Here is a 20,603-nt window from a genome sequence, read left to right as displayed (position 1 = left end):
ACCTTACTTGGTACAGGTAAAAAAAAATGCGGAAAGAACATATAGCTATTTTATAAAGAACATATAGTTATTTTACAAAGAACATATAACTGTTTTGTAAAGAATATCCAATTTTATGTTTTTTTTTTTTTTTTTTTTTTTTTTTATCTAAAGAACATATGTAATATTAATAAAGAACATGAAAATGTTATGTAATGAACATTATTTATATATATACTCACCATAATTTTGAGACAAAATTCAAAGCACAATACACAATAAGCAATGAACATTATATCACAAATAAAAGTACATTACATTGACAATAAAAGAATATGAACATAGGTTCTTTTCAATTTTTTTGGTGCAAATATGTTCTTTTTACTTTAATTATATGTTCATTACATTTTAATAGTATGTTTTTTTCATTACACTTGTACGTTCTTTACATTTATATAGTATGTTCTTTCCGCAAAACAATTGTATGATGCAAGGTAACCACGCACGTAGGAACCACACATTTCCATTTTACACCCCTCTAGCTCGATGTATCTGATTGACAAGGATTGTGATGGTGATGGTTTTGCAGAATTGAGTTTTGAAGGATGTCCATCAATGACGATTGTTGATTTTACTCTGCTTCTCGGCGATTCCCCTTCTTTCTCCTCCTCCAACCACACTGAGGTAATTCTTTATCTCTTTTCTAAATTTCGGGTTTTCCGAGGAATCCCCAAATTTTAATATCATCTCACAGTATTTTGAGCAAAATTTCTTATTTATCGAGGGTTTATATCTTAATTTAATGTTTAGATTAATGAATTGATCATATATAGAATATAATGCATTCTTGAGATTTTTTTAAAAAAAACCGGTTACATACAGCATAAATTCAATAACATTGGTTAGTTGGTTTTAATGTGGTAAATTGGTGAATAACAACATAAATAATTGTAACCTGTGGTTTATGAAAATTTGTTGCTGGTGAGGTTGTTGGAGATCCGTGAATCTTCAGTGAGTATTGGGGTATTCATTGTTCCAGCAATATTTTCTGTTTTATCTAACATAACAAGGTTGTAGAGGGGCTCACTATTGAAGGCATTTTCAAGAACTGACTGAAGCTTTTGCTGTAACTTCTATTTGCCTTTTTTCTTAATTTTTGGTTTACTTTTAAAAAAAAATTTGGATTGAAATTTTCATGTAATTTTGTTCTTTTTTTCCCTTAAAATTGCAGATCTGTGTTTGTTGATTTTTTTTTCCTATGTTCTGAGGATTGTATATGTTGATTTTTCATGTAATTGTTTTCCTACTTTATTAGATTCAAAGCATTTCAAGTTTTCGTTTTAATTGTTATCAATTCAATTTTAGGATTCGGATAATCTCATAGAAAGCTCTGGAGTACTCCACTCAAATGCTTTGCTCCGAACCTGTAAACTTTCTCCTCATAAGTAGTTCAAACTCTGTGAGTGACTTCTTGCTTGTATGAGTTTTTTTTGCAGATTTTTTTATATATTTTTTTTCTTCTGATTTTTAAATTGTGTTTAGGAAGATTTGTGTGCTTTCGACAAATTGAGGAAGCTGGAAATGTTCTTTAAGGATGAGAGCAGTCATGGTCTTTCAGTTTCTGATCTATGCGGACTTGTTCAGCATGCTGGCAATGTGTTACTGAGGCTGTAAGTTTTACTCTATAATTTTAATTTCATAATTTTATATTGAATATTAGTGGAGAAATAATATGGAGATTTTAACCAATTATACGAATGATTTTGGAGTAAATTTGATTTGATTTGATTTTGAAATTATCGCTGTCTTTTGTTGCATTAGGATGCTGTAGTTCCTGTTTAGTTTAAATACTTAGTTCCTGATATTTCAATTCTAGAGAGGTAGCCCCATGATAATGAATGCATCGGAGATGATTACCTTGTCTCAGGTATAGCCATCTTAAATCTTAACTACATTAAATTGACTGTTGTTGATAAAAAGAAAGATACAGTTGGTTGCAGTGATGCACATTTGTTTTTTATTTTATTTTTTTATCAATTATCTTGATTGCTGGCTTTAAGTACATTGTGTTACTATACATTGCTAGAGTTACATGGTTATAGGTAAATGCTTAGTGCCCGCTAAAAAGTTGGTCCTTAGTTTGCTTACTTCATGGACATTTTACCCTTGTTTTAATAAAGGATTATGTGAAGAGGCAAACTCGCTTTGTTTTGAAAGAATTTCCAAAGACCATTATTTTGACAATTAAAACTGTTGCTGAATCAATGGGTCTCAAGGTTCATACATAACTACAACCTGTGCATCTTAATTTCCCGCTTTTATCTTATTGTGTTCTCCATTTAAACTAGATCTTGCTATGCTGCTTGTATGCTGAGTTTTTTGTCCTTTCGCTTTACCTTTACCATTGTTTTGAATACGATATTGAAGTCATGTGTTGAGAATCTTGAGATTTAATATGCTTAATAATAGTCTTTGGTGACTACTTTTCTAGATATATAGAGAATAGCCTTGAACTTTATAATTAATACATGTTTATTCATTATAAAATTTGGTTATCCTTTCGGATATGTATAGTAGCTGGAAAGTTTAAGTACTACTTCGTATTATTTTAATTTCAGGAATAGAAATATTTATAAAACTTTTTTTTCATAAAATTGTCAATTAATCTGCAACTTTTAGTTTCTTATTCTTCGTTTCATTTCTTTTTTTGTATAGTTTGGTAATAGGTCAGGCCTCTCAGCTCTTATTTTCTATACTTTAATACGTAATTTTGATGGCATGATATCTTCTATCTTATGGGCATGTTTATTATTTGATTGTAGGAAATGAGTTTGGCAGTAGGAAGATGAATCTATTGATCAATTTCCAGTGAGTTTGAAATTTTCGCTGTTGATGGGCATATTTGTCTTAGGTTTCTGGAATCTCTTCTGAGATAATGCCAATGCCAATATCATGGTATGATTTAAATTTTTAAATGGCTTTTTAGATAAATGATGGTTTTCTAGGATGTTTGCTGGTTTTGAGCTTAGATATTGGCTTTCTGAACATAGTCACGTTGAAATTATAGGGATAGGAAGGGAAGTGAGATAATTAAGAGGGAGAAATATGCGATGAGTACTTTTAAAAGAGTACAATGAGAAGCTGGGTGGGGGCGAGCAGGAAACTAGGAGTTGAGTAAGCTTTACAATTGCTTTGTTCATGCTATTTTAAGGTTTTTTTTTTTTATTTTTATTTTTTTTATTTGGTTTTTTTTTTTTTTATTTTTTTTTTTTTTTACCATTTCTTGTTTTATGTTCAGTTGTGACCTTATTATTATTTTCTTCTGGCTTTTAGTAATGACCGTTATGTACGTTTAGGTTTTTATTTGGAAATTTAATGCGGTACTTTTTAGCTCTATTAGCAAATTGGAAATTCCCGTGGAATTTTTTTTTTTTTTTTTTTTACATGATATTGATGTTGGTCTTTTATTTGACATCACTTGTAGCCTTATAGCTCAAGAACAACAAATTATATATAGTAAATAATTATACGATCCATATAAAGTATGTGATTCCTGGAAAATTCCCTTTTGCTGCTTAAGCTTAATCTTTTTTTGCTTATATATTTCAAGTTTTCCATCAATTTCTCTGTATTTCAGCCTTTCAGGCATTAATCTAACTTCCTGGGAGTTTGGATTTGGAAATAACATGTTGCATCAATATCTAAGGAGCTTGTGCACCCATTTGGTGAGAACATGAACAGACAGTAGTTCAGCATTTGGAGCAATTTAACTATAGTATTTTTACCAGATCAAATTAAGGGCACAAATTAGTCGTAGCAAATAATAAAGTTGTGTTTTTTCTCTTGTTTTGTTTCCTTAATCGGGAAAAAATATGCCACTTGAAGTTGTTCATCTTTTGTTTTTAAACTGATTCAGAGATCTTCAGCCACCACCACTATGAATAGATGGCAATGGCAACTGCTACAGTGATGGCTACGGTTAATTTGTACTCCAGGTATGTATCTTCTAGGTTAATAATTTTTTTTAAAATTTATTTTTTGTTGTGATTAAAATTGATTACTTTGTGGAGGGTGTTTCAAATAATGACTTTTGTTGATTTTTTTATTTGAAATGAGTGATCCTGTTTTTTTCATCGGGTCCAGGTAGAGAGTGTTTGAAATAATGACTTTTGTTGATTTTTTTTTTATTTGAAATGAGCGCCAAGGAAAGAGGAATTAGGAGATGTAAGGGGACGAAGAGAGAGGGAACAGATTTATTGAGAGAGGGATAGAGAATGTTAGGGTTAAAAGGAGGGAGAATGGATGGAGGAAAGATACCAAAAACAAGTGAGGGAGACTGAAAAAGAGTGGGGAAGTAAGTAGGAATTTACTTTATAAAATATGTAAAGTAAAATTCCTTGATTGTGACCTATGCATTATTCGCTTACTCTACTTTGAATAACTTTGTCAAGTAATAGTAAGGAAAAGTATTTCATGTGGGATCTTAGTTATATTCACCTCGATTCAAACTTTTACTTATTTTGATAATAACATATATTAGTAAATGAAACATTGCATTGGCACGTGTAAATTGAGAAATGTACATGTAAAAAATAATTAAGAAAGCAAGGGAAAATACAGAGATAATATCGAGAAAACATTCCTGCTGATATCCTAACTAAGACATAAATAATAATTTACAAAGCACCACATGCCACATGCCAGTGTTTGGTTATATTGTTCTGGAGGCTTTTGGTATCAGTACTTGTAATGGAAATTGTATGCCTTTATGCATTTTGAAATTGATTGGCTTTTTTAGTCAAACAAGAATAGCGTCTCTCCAAGCTATGTTTTAACCTTTTGAGTTTCTTGCATGGATTATGATATGTAGCTTTAGTCCCATGGTGCTACTGTTATATGCAGCTGATAAATGCTACATCAAGTCAATGACAGATATGGATCGAGCAACCTCATCCTCTACTGCATCAAAGGCATTTGGAGGTGAACTATTCCATGACTCAATTATTGTTAAAATATTGCGTCTGCATGATTGATGATTTCTTTGTAGCTTAATTACTCAGATTATGATTTTTTTAACCTGATGAATATTCTCTTAAAGTATAACCTCATCAAGTCTTCTGATTTCTATCTCTGGTATATTTGGTTAGATTGGTAATCGTTGCTGATATTTCTTGCCTGATAGCTTATGTTAGTGGGAGAGAGTCCTCAGCTCCTCACAGTTCCAGGGCCTAATATTTTACGAGTTTATGTAGTTAAAATTGTCATAAAATGTTGATCCAACTTCCAGATGGTTGTGGCATTTTCCCCTTTAAATCTCCTAGATATATAAACCCAAAAGGTTGAAATATTTGATGTTATAAAGTTTGTGCAAGTAGCCCGTGTTTTCTGAGTTTTGGTAGCTACTTTCTTGTGCATATGACATATATTTTCCATGTAGATATAACCTATTGACCAATTTTTGTAAAGATTGTTGTTTTAATTTTTCATTCACAAATATTGCAACAATACTATTTTAGGAGTTTCACAAATATTGCAACATTTTCTTTTTGAACATGTTTTCTCTCTCTCCTCATCACATAGGTCTTTATCTTTACTCCTCTGTCTCTCCTCTTCTTAAAATCCGTATCTCAACCCCATGTTGCAAGGTAATAGGGGTTTTGTTACGAGTTTAAAGCATAAATTGTGTGCTTCACAGTACCTATGTTTTTAAAACTCTTTGACCCCCCCGCCCCTCACACCCCCAAATTTGGAGTTTAGGGTATTCTCTTTTCTGAAAGTACTCCTTTTCTCCTTACAGCTTCCCCTGTCGTAATTATATTCAGGGCTACATCTTTTTAGCCAAGAGTATCCATGACGTGATTTTATTTATACTTGTTTGGAAATTTCTCATTCCTTTGGTTGAGTTATTAAAGTGTTCTCTTGTGATTGATTGCAGGATAAGAATGTTAACGAACCCTCGCATTCACTCCAACAGGGTGGTCACTCAGCAGAGCTCGTTGTCGCTGCACTAAGCCCCTAGATGATCTAACTTGGCATCCATGAATTTAATCTTTGCACCATGTGCAAAATTGCTAAATATTGATCATATTACATATAGGCTCCTAGCAATTGTAAATGTCATGTACCCCGTTCTAATATTTCTGTTCTACTCCATATATTATTGCATAAATTTCTTGTTTATGAGACATTAAATTAGTTTTTTATTTATAATAATAGAAATGAAATTGGTTTTTTTTTTTTTTTTTTTTATTTTTTTTTATTGGGGTAGTGCTTTAGCTGTTACATTAGGCTTTAAAATATTCTTTTTGTATCACTGTAATAATCCCACTTTTTATTTTGGGCGTTTTAGAAAGATTAAATAATATTGAATCTTTCCTCTTGTAGTCTTTTTTTTTTTTTTTTTGTTATAATTTAGCTCCCAAACTATCACCGTATTTTACCTACATTTCTATGTTATATCCACTCTCTACCAAGTTGAAAGGGAACAAATATGGAACATCTTATGGCTAATACCGGCGATAGATCTCTTCAATCTTTTTATTTGCAATATCAAGCGGCTCACAATGATTGAACTCACAATCCCCATTTTAGTTCTTGTATTAGTTTGGTTAAGAGAGTTAATTACTCACTTTGTAGTATTGAGTCAATTGGGAGCTAGCTTTTTTTTAGACTATTGTCAAAAAACTATATAAAAAATTATTCAATCTTTTATTTCTTTAAGAACAAATTGGTTTTTATTAATCTCAACTTTGCACCATTTACTATTATTAATCCCAACTATTGATTATTTTCTAATAACTTTAACTTTAAGGTCGTTTTTTTTCTATTAGGTCACGACCGGTCAACAAAAGTCAACAAGCTATTATAACATATTACTTGACACGTGGCGATCCCTGATTGGTCTAAAAAATAAAAGGTAAAATAATTTTTTTTTAAAAAAAATAAAAATAATAAGAAAAAAAACCACCAGCCCCAACCCTCTCCCTTGCCCCTTACCGGAAAACAGCCCCACCCTCACCCTTCCCGTGCCGGCAAAGTCAGCCCCACCCTGAAAACCCCTTTCCCCAACCCCCGAAAGCCACCGTGTAGGCCTCCCCCACCGACCACTGCGTATAACACCCCTCTCCCTTAACCCAACCTTGAAATCGCCCCCAATCCCTTCCCTAACCCCCAAAATTAATTCCCTAACCCAACCTGTTAAAAGAAAACGCCCCCTAAAGTTGGGATTATTAAAAATAATCAAAAATTAGGTTATTAATAGCAATTGGCCTAACCTTGAAATTAATAAAACCAATTTAGACTATGAGTTTTTTTAATGAACTCTTGACATATCTCACACACCCATCCTTATCCTTCCATCTTCTCTTTTTTACCTTTCTTTTTCTATATAAACAAGAGTTAAATATAAGGACCTCACTTTTCACTTTTTCACCTTTAAGGACCTCCCACTTTTTTTTTCACCTTTAAGGATCTCACTTTACTTTTCCGGCCAAAATTAACCAAGGTTAACCCAAGTATGGTTTACACGTGGACCCTAAATTCACCAATAATTAATAACAACCGACATGGCATAATGAGGTTGCACTTTCTCTTCCCCTGCTCATGGCTTTTCTTCCATTGTAGGGGTTGCATGCTTAACAATCCGCCGGTAAACAATCAAAGCATAAATTCGGATAAACTAATCACACCTTCACTTCTTCATCATAATTAAATAAACAACCATTTAATGATTCCGATCACAAATTTTGCAAACACTACACCAAAGGATACAACAAGGGCACTCGACAAAAGGGAGTAACCTACTACATGCCATTAACAACACCAACAGAGCTTAAACTCACAATATCCTCCGAACTCTTGAGCACTCCGAGCAAAAACTGCCTAGGCATTTTAGCAACATCATTACATTAGAGGTATGATTGGAAAAAAATTGATGACGAAATTAAAAGTTTGAATTTGGGGATTTTTTAATGTTAGGGTTTATGGGGCAAAATTTTCTAATGAGTTAAAGGAGGAGATAGATAGAAGATGATGATGATCTTTATTTGACGGAGTTTGTTTCCCTTTGGTTGGGTTCCATTGGTGATCGATTGAAAATGCTATATTTTTCGAATTTCTGTGTTCTTTCTTTGATTTCTCGGCATTGTGAGTTAATTTGGTTTGTGTTTTTAGTTTAATTGAATTGGGTTTGTTTTTAATTGGATTTTTTTAAGCTGATTATTGTTGCTAATAGTAAAATATAGATCTTACTTTGTTGAAATTTGATTACTTTACTTTGATATATTTAGATAAATTAGCTCAAATTTTAGTTTTGTTGGTTGAATCTGTAAGTTTGGTATTGGGGACATTATTGCTTTTGTTTGGATTAATTTGTTGAAAAGATGTTCAGCGTGTTTTTTTATCCGACTCGATTTATCCTAAGCCAAGAGTGATCTGAGTTTAAAAAATTTACTTTGTGTTTGTTGGTATTAATTTTTGTTTTTGTTTCATCATGCCATGGAATCTATCTTGTTGTCTAATAAATTCATAACATCCGTTTGTATCATATGTAGCTTCAGTTTGTTTGAATAATTATAGAAATAATCTATTTAATTGTTACTAGGAGGAAAGGACCTCCTTTTTGATATAATTAATGCTTGAAGGACTTAACTTATCATAATCAAGGATCTAACATTTTGGCCGGAGGGCATGTGAGTTAATTGGCCTGAAATTTAACCTTAGGTCCTTAAATGTGAAAAAAAAGTGGGAGGTCTTTAAAGGTGAAAAAACTGAAAAGTGAGGTCCTTGTATTATACTTAACTCATATAAACAAAGAGCCTTAATTTTCACTCTCTTTAGTTCAAAAGTCGAACAATAAAGAAATTGCCTTAATTTTTTACTTTTTTCTGGGTCAATAGCACGAAGCCTTGTTTTAATGCTATGTAATTTTCACTTTCTCTTTATTGGTAATTTTCTCAGTTTAAGAATCATAGATCTAGTTGTACTTCAAAATATTCTTGGTTAATAATCAACTAAATTGTCTTTATTACCATGTTTATGGTCTTTTCTCTTTTAAATATTATGTTGATTATTTCTCTCTCATCTCGAATATGACCTAGTGGAAAACTAAGGGCTTTTGGGGCTGGGTTTGAAAATGGGTATGAGAAAAATTAGTCAGGTCATTGTATAGGAGAGAGTTAATGTCCATGAAGGAAATGGAGTGGTTGTTGAGGACGGAGTAACATATAAATAGAATATCGAAGAGAGAGAGAGAGAGAGAGGGAGAGAGAGAGAGAGAGAGAGAGAGAGAGAGGTGGGAGAAAAAAAGTGAGATATATATAGAGATAAAAGGCAAGGGCTAGGACAGAGAGGAGAAAGACCATAAGAGAAAGAAATAAAGTGATAAAGAGAGAGAGTGTGAGAGAGAGGGGATAAGAGTGATACAACGATAAAGAGAGAGATGGGTTAGTAAAGAGAGATACTCCAGGAGAGAAAGATTGGCCGGGTCGGGAGAGAAAGATTGAGAGGGATGCTAAAATAAAGAGGGTGGCAGAGAAAAGCCGGGAGAGAAGAGAGTCGGGGGGAGAAGAGAAAGTGCAACCTTTAATTTTCAAAGCCTTTTAGAGGATAGAACAGGGACAACATATATTCTCATTACCCATCCTTGTGGCTCTCTAAACACCAAAAAAAAAAAATGGAAATAATAAAAGGGATATATATATATATATATATATATATATATATATATATATATATATATATATATATATATATATATATATATATATATATATAGAGAGAGAGAGAGAGAGAGAGAGAGAGAGAGAGAGAGAGAGAGAGAGAGAGAGAGAGAGAGAGAGAGAGAGAGAGAGAGAGAGAGAGAGAGAGAGAGACTCATGTAAGAACCTTCCTCCATATAAAAACTCAATCTTATATAAGAACCAATCTCAACCCTTTATTAGTTTTGATCTAACCATCTAAAATGATTCTTTAATAATGACATTTCTGTAATTTTGAGGAGTTCATATTTAGAATAGAGGAAAAAATTTAGAACATAGAAAATTTTTTAGAACATAAGCAGAAAAAATTTAGAACATAAGTATCAGACAAAAAATTAGAACATAAGAAAAATAATTTAGAACATAAGTTGAAAAAATAATTTATAGTTGAAAAAATAATTTATAGCATAAGCTGAAAAAATAATCTAGAACATAGGAAAAAATTTAGAACATAATTTGAAAAAATAATTTGGGACATAGGAACAAATTTAGAACATGAGCTAAAAAAATTTAGAACATAGAAAATAATTTGGAACGTAAGTAGAAAATTTTTAAAATATAAGAATTTTTTTTGAATATAAGCTGAAATATTAATTTAGAACATAGGAATAAATTTAGAACATAAGCTAAAAATAAAATAGAACATTGGAAATAATTTGAAACATAACTAGAAAAAATTTAGAATATGGGAAAAACTTTAGAACATAAGTAGAAAAAAATTTAGAACATAGGAAAAAGTTTAGAACATAAGGTATTCTTACATAAGAAAGAGTTCTTATATAAGAAGGGTTCTTACCAGATCATATCATATATATATATATATATATATATATATATATATATATATATATATATATATATATATATATATATATATATATATATATATATATATATATATAAAGGAATGCTCATGTAAGAACCCTCCTCTATATAAGAACCCAATGTTATATAAGAACCAATCTTAGCCCTTTATTAGTTTTGATCTAACCATCTAAAATGATCCTTTAGTATTGACATTTTTGTAATTTTGAGGAGTTAATGTTTAGAACATAGAAAAAAAAAATTAGAATATGGAAATAAATTTAGAACATTGGAAAGATTTTAGAACATAAGTCGAAAAAATTTAGTAACATAAGAAAAAAAAATTAGAAGATAGCAAAAATTTAGAATATAAGCGAACAAAAATTTAGAACATAAGAAAAATAATTTATAGCACATGAAAAAATTTATAACATAAGCTGAAAAAATAATTTAGAACATAGGAAAAAAATTTAAAACATAAGCTGAAAAAATAATTTAGATCATAGGAACAAATTTAGAGCATAAGCTTAAAAAAAAATTAGAACATATGGAGTAGGAAATAATTTGGAACATAAGTAGAAAAATTTTAGAATGGAAAAAATTTAGAACATAAACTGAAAAAATTTAGAACATAGGAAAAAGTTTAGAACATAAGATGTTCTTACATAAGAAAGAGTTCTTATATAAGAAGGGCTTCTTACCGGATCCCTTCCCTATATATATATATATATATATATATATATATATATATTATTACATTGCATGTAATGACACGATAATATATCATACTAATTTTCATAATGTATTTAGTATACTTTTTCAGAAATGTACAAGCTCTTTTTTACACTAAATGTTACTGTATTATTTTTATCACTTGTACTCATAAGTCATAACCCAATAACAAATAGTTTCATGACCCAATAAAGCCATAATCTTCATTTAGATCTTTTTATAAGAAATTGACCAACATTTCAATAAACACAATCCATGTTTAACCAACATAACTATCAACTAATATGTTAACCAAGGGAAATCCTAACCAATAGCATTCAAATACATTTAACTTTAAATCAACATACACTGATACACTACGTATATTTATATAATAAATGGTCAAATTTACTTCAATAATAAAACACATTTCCATAAACCTAACTTACGTATATTTTTATAATCATCATCAAGATAACCACACACGATTAACATTAAATACATTTCATAACGCAAAGTGGGAAAGGGGGCTGCGCACGCGCTCCATATCTTATTTTATTCTTTCCATTCCATCCCTTTGTCTACAATCCTACTTTAGTTTGGTGGGGTCTGTTGATTAGTGTTTGCAGATTATTGCTTATTTTGTTTTATTTTCTATATAATAACTGATAGAAACATGATATGATTTAAAAATAAGTGTTAGTATGTTTCACTAGTTGTTTGCCCTTGTCCTGATGTAATGAAAATGTGTGTTATTAATAAAAATCTCTAAGTGGGTTGAGGTTTTACTTCCAATTGAGACTAGGTTGTTTTCTTTGTTAAACCTGATTTGCACTACATAAATTCCTTAGAGTAATTTGTTTTATATTCTGGAAAAGTAGGCACTCGAGAACATACTATAGTTCACCCCATCTTGTAGTATATCATTCAAACAACAAGTAACAAAAGATATTAAGATTGAAATAATGTATTGACTAGCATGTAACGAGAAGTGTTGTATTTTAAAGAAATAAAGTATGTTTTTGGCAACTTTTTCACTACTTCAGACATCTTTATCTCTTAGTACAGGAAAAAGAGATTTGGCAATTGTGATTTTCTTGCACTCTACTTTCCTTTGCCAAACTAAAGAAATTCGTTGCCTTTTGCTATAAGTTCTTTGTTTTTATTACTATGTCCCAAGTCCAAGACCAAATCCAAATCAAATTCTTTATTTCACGACCAATGCTACATCGTCATTAAGCAAGTCACTAGGTCAGTTGCTCCTATTTCAAGATTCTCATCATATTTGAATTGTATTATAATCGTATTGTAGTACAATTAAATTGTATGTTGTTATTTTTACAAAAAAAAAAAAAAAAAAAAAAAAAAAAAACAATCCATGTCGGAGTCGTGTTCGTATATATCAACTCAACATCTTGGTTTCCTATTCAAATATGGTTCTAGTCTTGCAGCCCTACATCATAATATGACGAAAAAAGATGGTCATCAAAATATTAGGATAATTGAATCTTTTAATATTGTCAACGAAATAAAAAGATTTAAGTAAGAGTTGACAAAAGCCAAACAAAGCCTAGCACCACCTTGCTACTCTTTTGACAGGGACGGATTTAAAGTCATTGAAAAAGTTCGAGGTGTTGTTGAAGAGTTGATTTCTGTTGACCATGAAAATGAGAAAAGGTACAAGGAGCTACTTGAAGAGCTTGATTCGATGAAGTATGATTCTCAAAAGCCGAGTGCTAACGGTTCTGGGTTATCGCCATCGATTCATCAAGACATGCAGCCTTATAATACAGATATATATCATCTCGAGGAAGCATTTATGGGGCTTCCACTCATTGAGAGAGATCGGCTTGTAAGTTGCAGCCAATTCTCAGGACTTTACACTAGTCTCGAGTCCTTAACTTCATCGAATCTGGAGATTAACAAAGGAGTGTTAATTAATTGGTTGATAGGAATAGATATAATAGATGATCCGTTGGAGGGAGAACAATTTCTGGCCGAGCTTGTAGCTGAGCCGTCTTTCAACCTGATCCGTGCCAACAGAAGCAGCAAAATTCTAATAAGCCCAGGTTTCATCTGGTGCTTGGAATCAATATCATATTTTCTTCGAGAAAGCGGTAGAGAAAAAGTATCATCTGCTGGTCCATTTGCATACAAATGGCGTAAAGGCAACAAAAAATTATTGATGATGGTCAACAAAAGTGCATATAGGCTGAACGAACAGGTGATAAAAAAGCCTAGAGGACTTGATGAAGCCGATAACTGGACATTACAGGTAGTACACCTCGGTAACATTCACCGTGGCATGGGCGGCCATGTTATGGTGGAAGACACGTTTATAAGCGTATTTGATCGGTTATTGAAGGAGGAGAAAGACATAAGGTTTTTGAGCCTTAGAGGGATATTGAGAATTCAACGGCTACCACATTCGGTTTGCAAGCTTAAGAAACAAAGGGTATTGGATCTCAGATCATGTCAAGACTTAATTTCTCTTCCCAACGATATTGGGTGCTTAATCGATCTTGTATGCTTGGACTTATCGGAGTGCTATCAGCTGAATCACATCCCCTATGGAATCACCCTACTGACCGAGCTTAGAGTACTCCTGGGGTTCATAATTACTGATAACCTGCAACAGCCAAAAGATTCAAATGAGCGATTTGCTGAATTCGACGATTTGGAACACCTGACCAAGCTCATCAAATTGAGCATTCGCAGTAGAAGAATGAGCTTTCCCACAAACGAAGATCTCAAAACTCTCAACCTGATGCAGGAGCTCAGGACATTGAAAATCACTTGGGTGAAAGCCTTTGTTCTGAACACTTCTGCTGACGTGGCAAGCGAGAAATATGTATACACACAGGGGCTCCCGAAAACCATAGAGAAACTAGAGCTCCAGGCTCCTCCTGATGACAGCACAGCTTCACGACTGCTAGAACTGTCTAGCCACAGCAGTATTCGCAGCCTCGAAAAGCTATACGTCAGACTAGGTAGTCTTCAGAAGCTGTATTCTGATCAATATTCCTTCCCACATGTTAAGATATTGCTTCTTCGGCATTTACCTGAACTTCACATCTATTGGCATGAATTAAAGCTCTTATTTCCAAGCTTGAGTTACCTTCAGATTTATGAATGTCCCAATCTTACTCCCATGCCGTGCGACCAAAATGGTGAGTGGAATCATCTTGGAAATTAAAGTAAATACTCTCATCTTAACACTTGTTCTTACTTTTTGATGATCAATAATTTCTCTTACATCAATTAATCAATAAAATTTTAGCTGAGTAATGTAATTATTACTTTCTCTTTTTTTAGTTGACATATTTTCACATATTGTAAATACTACTTTCATTCTTTCATGGTTTACTCACTTATTATAGTTAAGTAATTTTAAAAAATTGTTAAAAAAAAATGTTATTAGTGATAAGATAATGTAAAAATATGAACTTGTGTAGAAAAAAGGTGAATAAAGTAGGAGCGAGAGTTTCTAACAATTTCGTTACAATATATATATATATATATATATATAGAGAGAGAGAGAGAGACAATTACAATTAGATTCCGAGCAAGAACCAAATGCCTCACATTTGAGAATTATAGGATGTGCTATGCATGTACAGGGGTGTAAATGAACCGAGGTGATCAATAAACTACTCGGGTTCAAACTCGGTTTAATAATTGACTTTAAACACGAATATAAATATGCTCGTTCATAAAAATTCATAAACAACTCGTTTATTTATGTTCACAAAACACTAATTTATTTATATTTATGAGCTACTCATTAATTATATTCGTGAAAAACACACTTATTAGAGTACCAAATTTAATAAGAACGAATATTTCCAAATTTAGGAGAAGACAAAATGGAGTCAAAAAGGAAAGAAAAACAAATCACATGAATTGCTATGCAATTAGATTACCTTCTAAATTTATAATAAAAATTAGGAAAAATACACTTTAATAATTCTAATTATTATTGGCGATTTACTTTTAATAATCCCAACTAAGGTTGATTTTCTAATAATCCCAACTATGGGCCTCTAATGATCCCAACCGGTCAACACAAAGTCAACAACCTATTAAATAGGTTACCATGACACGTGTTAACACATGATTGGTCTAAAAAAAACAAAAAAAAAAGACTTAAAAAAACAAAAAGTCTCAGCCACCAACAACCACCGCCAAACCCTAACCCCACCCATTAATACGCCGGAAAACTAGCTGACCACCCCCATTAACCACCAAAACCCGCTGGCCGAATCTCAACCGCACCATTTAACCTAACCCTGACCTACAAAACCACTCACCCAACCAACCAGACCCCAAAAACCACCAACACGACGATGGGTTTCCACCATTTTTTGATTGAAGAGGGTGGCGGTGAGAGGGAAGATGGAGGGGTATGCCTCATAAAGTAGGTTAGCGGTGATTCTTGGATCTACGTTGGTGGTGGTTGGGGTTGGAGTGGCTGGTTTTTGGGGTTGGGGGTAGCTTAAATATGGTGGTATATGGCTTGTCGGCCGATTTCGGTGGTTAATGGGGGTAGCCGGCCGGTTTCTGACAAACTTAGGGGATGGGTTAGGGTTCCAGCGGCAAAGGTAAGGGTGGGGAAATGGGTGGCTAGATCGGAATTTTAGTTTTTTTTCACTCTTTAAAAAAAATTTTGATATGTTTTTTAAAATTTTAAATTTTAGAACATTCACGTGTTGCCACATGGATATTGAAAAAAAAAACAAAAAACTCTTTCAGCAGGTCACTGGTCATTAGGACCATTGGAGGCAAATTAACCTCATTATTGAGATTATTAGATAATAAACCTTAGTTGGGATAATAATAAAAAATATATATAATAATAATAATTAAAAAAAATGGAGACAAAGTAACACTCATGATAGATGGCCACATCGTGTGAATACATATGGGTCTAAGCCACACCTGTCACAACTATTCACTTTATACGACCAAGGAGGTTCCACCTCAAAACTATATGGCAATGATGGGAGTAGCCCCTTAGCCTTATAAGGTGGACACACCTTTCTCTTTTTTCTTCAATGTGGGATACACATCCCAATACTTCTCTTCGCTTTTACCCTCTTTCAATATGTGACAGCGGTTGCACTCACATCATCACATGTGGGTTTACTCATAGGCTCAACACCTCTAAAAAGGGCTCCTACTTAACTATATGCATTTTTTTAAACAAAAATTACCGGCTAACTACCAAGCTAAGCTTGGTCTAGTAATAAGGATTGTCACCTTCCGATCTTGAGATTGGGGGTTCAATTCCCACTTAAAATAGGGACATTTTGAGGATGGTGATCCCTTACCCTCCCCCTCACTCTTAAAGTGTCTGACCCACAAATACCAGACTAAAAAAACCGTAAAGGTTGAGGTACGGTTAGGATCTATCTCCTTATCTTAAAAATTACCGGCTAATTAATATTATCCTTTTACTTCATGCTCCAATAATATTTTATTCATCACCACCTTTAATCTTTTTCATTTTTACAAAAATAACTTGGGCAAGTTATTAATTACTTCATGCTTTATTCAATTCATTGCTTACCACGTACTTCAAGAACTAATACTTTAATTTATATTAAAGCTTAGGAAAGCTGTTCAAGTTAAAATGACCACTTTAATTTATAGTAGAACGCTTCGATGATGTTGAAAAATAATGGCAAGGTATAAAAGTTAGACACGGAGTGATATTATTTTTTTTTTTGTGTGTGTGTGTGTGTTACAAGCGTTTGATACTATAGCTCTTGGCCAAAGCCTTTCCTTTAGTTTCGGTAAAACTGATAAGGGCCGATGAAAAATCTTTTGTAGACTATAGATTCACGTGAGTCAATCAACTTCATACTCCCTCTGTGTTTTTATAACTACCCCACTTTTTAAAAACGGATGGTTTTTTTACAAATTATTGTTGCCTCATTTCTAATATAACAAACAATAAGTACAATGTTATTGAATTAGAAATCACAATACAATCACTTGAATGACTGCTGCTACTGGTATATATGGCTTGTAATAGAAGATGTAATTGTGTGAATAAATCCCCAAGAGATATTAGTAACAATTTATTTAACAATGCTTTAAAGGAAATAGAAAATCAAGCAATTAACACATACGGACAATTAAATTAAATTTGCATCATTGAAACATATTCGTACTACTCTCACTTGCCAATGATGAGTTTAGCAGTGCGAAGGGTTTCTATTTCAGGGAGAGGTAGGCGAAAACCAAGATGACTCATGAAAAGCCACACCAATGTTATGAGCTCTCCGCCTTTGCTCAAATTAGCGAAGGCGAGGATCGGATTGCAGCGTAACACAACATTTCCACCTAAACTTTGCTTATTACCTCCCACTTCTTGCATTGTCTCCTAACATATTCAGTTGCTTAGCTAAGCAACACGCTTCATCGAAGACGGATTGGCTGTCGTTGTACTGGGATACTTCAGCTGCATTTCTATCGTCTAATTTGTTTGTAACCACATGATCACAAAACTTTCTCATTCTATCATCAATTTTAGTAAGTGATGGGTCTGCTGATTTACTATATGCCTCAATTATATCTTTTTTCGTGCTTTTAAAATGAACCTCAGACTTACTCACCACCAGTGGCACCAGTTCCTGTCGTCTTAGTACAAGGTACACCAAGTAATCAGAGAGTTGCTTGCAAATTCCACAATGTAGCTCACGCTTTTGCTCCTTGCAGTAAGGAGACTCCATCCAGTAGCAAAAATCAGTAGCGAGGTGCCACGTCAACAAGCTTTTACAATAATCATGAACTTCCATGGTCCAAGGATGCAAGTACTCGGAAACCAGAAAGTATTCATCTTCGAATACCAAATTACCTTTAGCTGAACATACTTGTTCCATGCGCGCTTTTTGTCCAAATGCTAGCCTGGCCTTCCGTTGTAGCTCTTCAAAGATGAACTTGAGATAAGAATGATTAATTGGTTTTTGTCCCACGTAAAACCAGTCAATCAAGTAATCTTTGATCCGCTTAATAAAAATTAAATCGAGGACTTTAGAGGCTTCCGGGTTGACACTGCAGTCTAACAAATTGTAGCTTGAGGTGAATTGGCACCAACTTTCAGCATTAGGGTCTCTGCTCCAAATGGACCACTTAAGCAACACTGGCAAAACATTATTGAGGAGGCTTGATGGCTTGTCAACCGTCAGCTTGGTTACCATGATAATGAACCAATCGGAAAGCAGGAACCTAACAAAAGCAGCTATGTCTAGAACTATAGCACCCGCGAGTAAGGCAAAGGTCACACCAACATCAATGGGATTGTATTTCTTACTACCAACAGCGAAGAAGAACAATAAGGATGCCGTAACTACCGAGAGGAAGCAAGCAATGCGCAAAATACCTCGTTTCTTGTATACCAAAAACACCTTTGTGTGCAAGATATCATAAATCAAGTTGAGCTCAGTCATTATGATCTTAACTCCTATAATGATAGGTTGTTTGAGGAAGAGTAGCTCAACAAGGTTGTGATCATCCTTTAAGCTCAATACATCGTCTGCTAGAATACCTTTGAAGTTATCATAAAGGTTGTAGGCATGATTTACCATCTCCTCAATCTTGGCCTCCTTATTGTAATGAGATTCCGAATCATCATTGTAGTCAATAATATTGTCTTCTTTCGCGCTAGGAGAATGGTTAATTACTTCAAATTTAGACGGAATATGAGAAGTTTCAGCAGAATAATACTCATCAGCCCACTTATTAAGGGAACTTATTGGTTCTTCCCCCTAGAGAGGCTCTAATACCTTCCCTGCTTGCAAAATACAAAGCACATGTTCGCTCAGTATATTTAATAAAGCCGTCTACAAACATGAAGAGCATGGGAAGCCATAGACGATTATGCCTTCCTGGAGCAATAGACATCCCAAAGACATAAAGGGTGACCACCGTTTGGGTGGCCAGCTGAAGTGCGTGGCGATGCCGCAGCTCGTTGTCTTCGAGAGCCAGAGCAGTGATTGTGTCTGGCCCACCAAGGTGCAGGAGAAGAAAGGGTGCCCAAAATGCTAGGATGTCTGATCTCGGATCATTATCACTTTGGGGGCTACGACTGATCAATCCAATGACTAAGAGCGCGACTGAATTAGCAGACAAATAAAGCAGCCACAGGACGACCATCAGAAGTCCCTTTGCACTGCTTTTTCTGAGGGGTGCAAGAAATGCCAGTCATGCCTGGATAACCAAACTAATAAGCATTAAGGTCGGCACTTCCAATGTTAGCCATATCCATGAATGCTTCATCTTCTTCAGGTGTAGTATACTACGTATTAGTACTCGTAGTTAGAGCTTTGTTTTGTGTAGTATACAAGTGTAATTACAATTATATAATATAAATGGTACAAAGTGAAGTGCTTTATAGTATGATTTTTTGATGCAAATATATTTATTTGGATGCTTTATAGATATGAACTCCTAGAACTAATTATAGGTTGATCATTTTTTTACTGTTTTTTTTTTTTTTTTTTGGCAACACAATTCTTTAGTTACTCAGTGTGTTTTAGAAGTTTCTCACTTCCTCGGCCAATTAACGTTTAGGTAGTGGGTCAAGTGCAGTGGCGATTCTAGTATGGGTTCAGTGAGTTCAACTGAACCCATACTGGATCCGGAAAAAATCGTAAAGTTTTTTTGTAAAGAAAAAAGGTTAAATTTAAAACAGTGTACAGAACATTAGTATATGCACAACAGTCTAGTGGTTGAGGTCTTAAATTTTTTTAGACAAAGGCACAAGGTTCGAAACCTATCAAATGCTGAAGTGCTTTATTTTTTTTATTTATTTATTTATTTATTTTTTTTTTTTTACTTTGTTCTTATTTTATTACTTAATCCCCCAATTCCCAATGCTACGTACATACTAGTATACTACTCCTAGCTTTTTTTTTTTCTTTTTTTGACAAGATACTACTCCTAGCTTATTTCTCTCTCCTCACTCTCATTCTCATACAAGAAGGTTTGATTATTTCTCTCTCCTCAATCTCATCCTAAAAGGTTTAATTTGAAATTTTGAAGTTTTAAAATTGTTAGTTAAGCTTGTAAAATTGTTGATTGAAGACTTGAGGTTGTAGATCGAATTGTTGAGTGAAGTTATATACCAATATTGTTGATTGAAGTTGTGAAATCGTTGATTGAAATTGTTAATATATTTATTGATTAAAGTAGTTAATTTGTTGATTGAAGTTGTAAAATTGTTAATACTTCATATCAAATTATTTAATGGATAATGTGTAAATGACGTGAAATAGTAAATGTCAATATTGATATATTTTGGGCTTTTTACAGTTTGGAGATGAAAGGTTTAGAGTATTTTTTTGG

At 33.2% G+C, this 20,603-nt stretch overlaps 1 protein-coding gene, 1 long non-coding RNA gene and 1 pseudogene across 12 annotated transcripts; 2 read left to right on the top strand and 1 right to left on the bottom strand.

Moving 5' to 3' along the window:
* Positions 1-505: 505 nt before the first annotated feature.
* LOC145585187 (uncharacterized) lies at positions 506-6,213 on the top strand. 11 transcript variants are annotated; one of them, XR_014100593.1, is made up of 10 exons: positions 506-663; positions 1,345-1,438; positions 1,522-1,649; positions 1,856-1,906; positions 2,802-2,934; positions 3,047-3,148; positions 3,617-3,704; positions 3,896-3,974; positions 4,850-4,959; positions 5,915-6,213. It is a non-coding gene; the product is annotated as an uncharacterized LOC145585187 (long non-coding RNA). The 11 variants fall into 11 exon arrangements; XR_014100594.1 differs by having other exon boundaries at positions 1,801-1,906; XR_014100586.1 differs by lacking the exon at positions 1,345-1,438 and having other exon boundaries at positions 4,882-4,959.
* A 6,747-nt stretch (positions 6,214-12,960) lies between these two features.
* LOC145584164 (uncharacterized) lies at positions 12,961-14,448 on the top strand. Its single transcript, XM_081641078.1, has one exon. It carries the CDS (start codon positions 12,961-12,963, stop codon positions 14,446-14,448), a length of 1,488 nt encoding a protein of 495 aa, XP_081497204.1.
* A 2,985-nt stretch (positions 14,449-17,433) lies between these two features.
* On the bottom strand, positions 17,434-19,412 carry LOC145584163 (uncharacterized; annotated as a pseudogene).
* Positions 19,413-20,603: the final 1,191 nt, after the last annotated feature.

This window comes from Chenopodium album, chromosome 16 (genome assembly GCF_948465745.1).
Source record: "Chenopodium album chromosome 16, dcCheAlbu1.1, whole genome shotgun sequence".
Lineage (NCBI taxonomy): Eukaryota > Viridiplantae > Streptophyta > Magnoliopsida > Caryophyllales > Amaranthaceae > Chenopodium > Chenopodium album.
The sequence above is the reverse complement of the archived record's forward strand: the minus strand, read 5'-3'. Positions and strand labels throughout refer to the sequence as shown.